General features: G+C 34.2%; 1 protein-coding gene across 3 annotated transcripts in view; it reads left to right on the top strand.

Annotated features, from left to right (window-relative positions):
- The window catches only part of LOC109824967 (protein EXECUTER 1, chloroplastic), a 23,410-nt gene continuing 17,457 nt past the window's right edge, over positions 352-6,304 (top strand). For all 3 annotated transcript variants that reach the window (XM_020391618.1, XM_020391617.1, XM_020391616.1), the window contains exons 1-4: positions 352-589; positions 3,476-3,592; positions 3,675-3,740; positions 5,528-5,634. In XM_020391618.1, the coding sequence (XP_020247207.1) occupies positions 380-589; positions 3,476-3,592; positions 3,675-3,740; positions 5,528-5,634 (500 nt within the window). In that variant the 5' untranslated portion in view covers positions 352-379. The remainder of the gene's footprint in view (positions 590-3,475; positions 3,593-3,674; positions 3,741-5,527; positions 5,635-6,304) is intronic.

Below are 6,304 nucleotides of genomic sequence, written 5' to 3'. Positions count from 1 at the left end.
AAAAAAAAAAAAAAAAAAAATTTTCTAGATATTAACTTCTGAATTTGTGGACTTCCCTTCTGCTCCTTGCTGTGGACCTCGCCCCTTTTCGGGCCACATTGTCACTACCTCCTCTCCCCTCAAAAATCCAAAACCAATTGAATCCTAGTTATTATCCAACATCTTATCTTTTTATTTTCTCCTCATTTTAAAGTATCATTACCCATCTCTCTCTTTCTCTCTCCTCCACTCTCTCTCTCATCATGGCTTCTATTGCTCTTCGCCTCTCCTCTCCTCTGAGCCCAAACCGTAACCCTAGCAGACTACGGTACAGGTCTCCACCATTCCTTTCGAACTCCGGCCTCCCGGCGAGAAGCGATGGGACGAGGTGATACAGGACATGGTGTCGAGAGCGGTGAAGAGGTGGGATGATTATGTGAAAACCTACAGGAGTTCTCAGTTGATAGACTCCAAAGATTTGGGATCGGAGAAAGCTGTTGAGTCTAAAGAAGAGGAAGAAGGAGAGGCCGAAGGGGATTGGGATTGGGAGCGGTGGAAGCGGCATTTTGCTGAGATGGAGGAGCAAGAGAGGATTGTTGCTGTGCTTAAGGTAATCTTTTCTATTTTTATTTCTTCATTTAGGGCACTTTGATTTTGTGTTAGGGTTTCGTTTTCAAGTTGATGTTGGAGATGTGGTTGGTATATAGTGAATATGTGTACCTTTATGCTGTTTGATGACTTAAACCATAAAAAAACTCGTCGGAGCTGAGTATTTCTATCGGGGAATTTTTTTTAAAGCCACCCGCTGAGGGAGGAAGCATAAATGCTGCTGACGCTTGAGAATTTTATCGGAAACAAGAGAGTGGTGTAGTATTCTGTTCAATAGATGAACTCTCGTTTCAGAATTAATATTAAGGTATTTGCACTTTAATGCCCTAAAGTTTTATTCATTTTTAACTTTGATAATTGATACCACGGAGTTTTATTTTGGTAATTTGATACTCCAAATTTTGAAATTGATGTTAATTTGACAAATTGATACCCCAAAGCCGAACTTTGTTCCTAACTTCCCCCGAACTCAAAAGAATTAAAATGCGATAAGAAAAATTTGTTCTCATTTTCTATGTTGATATTGTTGAACAACATTAACATCTTTGCAATTTGGGGAATTGCCAAAATAGAAATTCAGAGTATCAACATCAAAAAAGGGTGAAACTTTGGGGTATTAAAGTGCAAATAACCCTTAATATTATGAATATGTAGTTTGAAGATCTATGTTTGGGGTTTCGTCAGGTCGGTGGATTTGGAACCATAATGTTTGAATCTTTACTATCTCAAAAGGTCTGAGATCTTGTTGTCCTTTTGAGATTTGTAAAATATTGGTAAGGAAGTTAGAAGAAATGCAAGAAAATGAGTGAAGGAGGACAAGCAGAGACAGAGAGAGTCAAGCAGCTGAGATCAGAATGCAAATGACTGGGGAGGGGGGTTTGGTAGGTATCGATTATAGAATGGGATAAGTGCTAGGAAATACTAAATGAAGAGAGGTCGAGAGGCTCATTTTTAATTAACTTACAACAAGTCTAATACTTTTTAATTTACCCCTCCAATCTTTAAATTTGTTAATTTGACCTCAATTCATCCCAAATCTAGTACGTTATCCCTCAACTTAAGTTCTATTAAACTTCTAGCAGAATTGGGTTAAATTCCTATTCATTTCTCATCTTGTATCGAATAAAAAACACATTAAAAAATTTGAAAAATCCATAAAGGAAAAGAGTAGACAGGGACACAAAGAGAAAGAAAGAGAGAGGTTGATGGATTAATTATTGGGAAGATGGGTTGATAGTTAATTAAGTATTTTGGATTATTTTAGTTATATCTTAAAGCTATAAATCTATCTAACAAAATATAGGGGAATATATTGTGAGTATTCCTTAATAGAAATATTGGGATAAGTGAAAGGTCTATCTCTGAGTGAGGGGCTAATTAGTAAGTATATTGGGGGCCAGATTTACAAGTACGATTGATTTTAGGTGTATATAGGTAACAAACCTTGTAAAAACAATAAAAGTTTCATTTGGTCCATTAGAGCTTCCAATGCTAGATTTAGTCCAATCGTATTGTTTTTGTTCTTAATCTCTTAAAGGCATGAGTGGCCTCAAAATTAATTGTAAGCAAACCTTTTCAAAGTAATTGTTTGCCACTTTTAATTGTAAACCTCATAGTTTTCTGCATTTTGCAGAATGCTAGCCATCATAGATCTCTAATGTTTCGAATGTTACTTGGGCTTGCTTGAGTAGGCCTCTCATTTGTATCAGGTGTCGCTTTATAGAAGATTTTATGCTGTCATGATAGTGCTACTAAGTATTATCTATACTATATATCTAAGAAAAGCCCCCTCTTGGTGTTCTCCCTGTCTATGTCCCATTTGCAGAAATTCTGGAAAGGTCCTCATACTTGCCCTCACACTTGGAAAAATAAAAAGAAGGGTTAATATTAGAAACCCCCCTCAACTATGGGGTCATCTCAGAAAACCCCCATCAGCTATTTTAACTCTAAAAAACCCCCCTCAATTTTGAAGTTGTTTTAGATAACCCCCTCAACTTTCAAAATATTATTTATCCCCCTCAACTTTTCTCACTTAACTCCCTAGACTAATGTTATTTAAATCCAAAAGAACAAATGATTTAAAATAACCATACTATCCCTAAGACATTAAACTTTTTTTTGCCCATATTGTTCCTTTTTAACTTTTTTTTGTTAAAAATAACTTTCATTTTATTCCCCCCCTTTCTTATTCCTCCTTCTTCATTGCTAGATTTACATGCAAATCTAATTTTTTTTCTTTCTGTTTTGAATTGCTAAATTTCTTTTATTTTCTGCTTATCCATGCTTGTAACGTTTGAAACAATTGAAACTTTTAAATTTCTTTTGGAGATTAGTTTTCTCATCAAAACCCATCGAACCAGAGTCTGATATTTTGATTGAGTTGGGGTTTTAAACTTACATGAATTTTTTCAACCAAGGTATTTTAGTCATTCCATATTTCAAATTAATAATATTAGGGGGTTATTTGAAAAAACTAGAAAGATAAAGTGGGTTTTGTGATACACCCCATAGTTAAGGGGGGTTTAGTCATATTTTGAAAGTTGAGGCGTTATCTACAACACCCTCATATTTGAGGGAGATTTTCTAAAAATAAAATAACTGAGGGGTTTTTTTCTTAAATTAACCCTAAAAAGAAATACCCTCAGTTTCAAAATCAATGGAAATACCTTCATACTTGAAAGAATTAAGGGAAATGCTCTCATATTGGGAAAAATCCAAGCAAACGTATTAAAGCATCTGTTCCCTCGACTATTCGGCTACACCATTCCTTTATGTTCAGTGTCATGCACGCATCACATACCTTGGAATACACTAGTAACCATTTTGTCCTTTAGTTTCTATAAGACATCATTTTTATAAGCTATCATTATCATTTGTATTGTTTCAGATGCAACTGAGAGAAGCTGTTGCTAGAGAGGATTATGCTGATGCTGTGAAGCTCAAGTTGGCAATTTCTGGTGCAGAAAAAAATGATGCTGTGGGCATTGCTTTATCTGATCTGCATGTAAGGATTAACAAATTTGATTGGGGTCTTCAAGATTTTGTCGTGTTGCTTAACAATTTCCTTAAATCTTTTATTGCTGCAGAGAGCTGTGGAGGAAGAACGTTATAAAGATGCAGCTTTTCTTCGAGACCATGGTGGTGTGGGATTGGTATATGTTGAACATAAGTATAATTAATGTTCTAAGTATAACGCATTGTTAATGTTCATAAACATCACATACTTTCAACTATGTCGGATTGACAGTATAACTTGTGAGGATTTGATTATTATTGCGTGTTACACATTTTAAATCAGAGTACATTCATAGACAAGTTAGCAGAAAATTGGATTAGGTGTGCATCATTTTGGCTGTCATCTATCTGAAAACATGACGCAGTGGTTGCATGCTTTTATTGCTAATAATTTCTGTGACTTGAAACAGAATTTCCAATTGAAAAAACGGAGCTATCCCACACATTCCATGTGTTGTTTTGCTTTTGATCCGGAATACAGTTGGGTGTTTTCATTATCTGATATCTAGATCTGTGAACATGGGTGTAGTTCCAGATCCAAGTCTACATCTCATTGTTAGTTTAGAATTGAGAGTCAGACCTGGATAAATATTATCTCTCGACCGTACTTCTGAATAAGAGATACTGATTACCATAATATCCTTGATGCCTTATCCAGTTAGATCCAGAAAAGTTTAACCTCATTCAAAATGAACCAGCTCACTTGCTAATTAGACCTTGTTATACTTGTGTATTCTTCATCCATAAATAAATATTGGTACATTATAGAGAATAAAATTTATGATGCTGGACTCATGTAAAGTGCCGTGTAATTTTACCCATACACAATAAGGTAGGGAAGTGACATGATGGAACCTGAAAATTGAGGACAAAAATAGAGGAAGATATACACCAGTACATAAAATCTCATTTACATGATTTATGATATAATTGAGAACTTGTATTTTCTTTGAATATGAAAATGATGCCAATAAACAAACATTATCTTAAACACATTAGAATATGAGTGATCAAACCTTTTGATATTGAAAATATGCTAATGCCTGTATGATCTGATCAATTTTGGCACACAAGTGTGATTTGCCATGTTTCACCGTGATGTCAAGCACTTCTTTTTTACTTTTTATTTTTCATTTGCTTATTCAGAAAGTATCTTGTGGATGTCTGACATATGTTGCACATGTCTTATAAATGCATCATGTTTGGTACTGTCTATGTGATGGACATGACCACTTTAAATGCCTGCTTTTTCTGGATGGAGAATTAATTTAATACCCTAATTAATAGTAGGGAAACTTCTTGAGGAATAGCCTGGTCAATTTGAATTATTGGCAGCATTAAAATTTGTATATAGAAAGATAGAAAGATTAGCTTTTGTCATCATCACCATCATCATTAACTGTGGGACCTCTGTGTAGAGATGAGAGGGGCAAGCGTACAACATTGACATGGTCCACTGGAAGGCACCAAACTCTTTGTACCAAATATCAAACATTATTAGCTTAGATAATTTGAAGCTAGATTTCTGAGAGAGGTAACCTGGACTTGGTATAGGTAAGTGGGGAATGTTACTTGCTTTTGAGATGGTATCCTTATTTAATCCTTCGAAGGAAAAATTGATTTTGTAAAGATAACTATTGTCAATTTGCATTGTGAGGGGTGGTCAATTTAGTTGAGGTACTCATCAAGGCTGTTTGTAACTGAAGAGCTTCTGTAGATTACTGAAATTCATACAAGTGCTTGAGTTGATGTATCAGTCTGTATTTTTACTCTTCTTTATGGTGTGTTTATGTAATATGTTTTACTTTTTGCTCTTTAAATTTCCTAGCTCACAGTTTTACACGATCAGGAAGTTATAAATTCTCCAGGCGAAACTCTATTACTGCTGAAAACTAAAGGTTCCTCTATATGCAAACTCTTATAGGTTGGGTGGTGGGCTGGCATTTCAGAAAATTCCAGTGATCCTTATGGTCGGATTATTCATATCAGTGCGGAGCATGGGAAATATGTTGCAAAAAGTTACAGTTCCAGGTAAAATTAATGTTACATTGTGTTGCCCTGAGAACTTGGCAAAGCAGTTAAATACCTAGAAAGCAAGCTGTATGGTCTGTTTTATATACACTAGCAACTGTCTGAATAACTCTTTTACAGTATATTTCCTTCTAGGTCTTTATAAGCTAGTGTAGTAATATCAGAAACAGCAGAAGAATTTACACATTCAGAAAGAAAATATGTCATGGTAATGAATCCTCATGGACAATATCTTAATATTTTGAATTTTATAATGACTTGAAAAGAGAAACACATTTTTCACTATTTTGAAAGTGGATATGTAAAGATGAACAAGTATTTGCTTACATCATGGATGTAGGGATTCAACTATGAATAACAATGTAATGTATAACTTAGAGCGTTTGACAACCGTGGTGTTTTTTTGTTTCCATTGTGGTTTTGCCATAACAAAAACACAACATGTTTGGAAACTATTGAGTTCTCATGGGGGAAAAAAAAACACTTATGTGTAAAAATAAAAAATAAAACACTTATCTGGTGTTTTGAGTTCTTGGAGATGTTTTGAGCTTAATAATATAATATTTAACATATTATAATTAATATAACATATTAATCATTATTAATATAATATTATAAAATACTATTAATTAATATAATATATTTATTAGAATATAATATTATGTTGTTG

This window comes from Asparagus officinalis, chromosome 10, assembly GCF_001876935.1.
Source record: "Asparagus officinalis chromosome 10, Aspof.V1, whole genome shotgun sequence".
Classification (NCBI taxonomy): Eukaryota; Viridiplantae; Streptophyta; class Magnoliopsida; order Asparagales; family Asparagaceae; genus Asparagus; species Asparagus officinalis.
The sequence above is the reverse complement of the archived record's forward strand: the minus strand, read 5'-3'. Positions and strand labels throughout refer to the sequence as shown.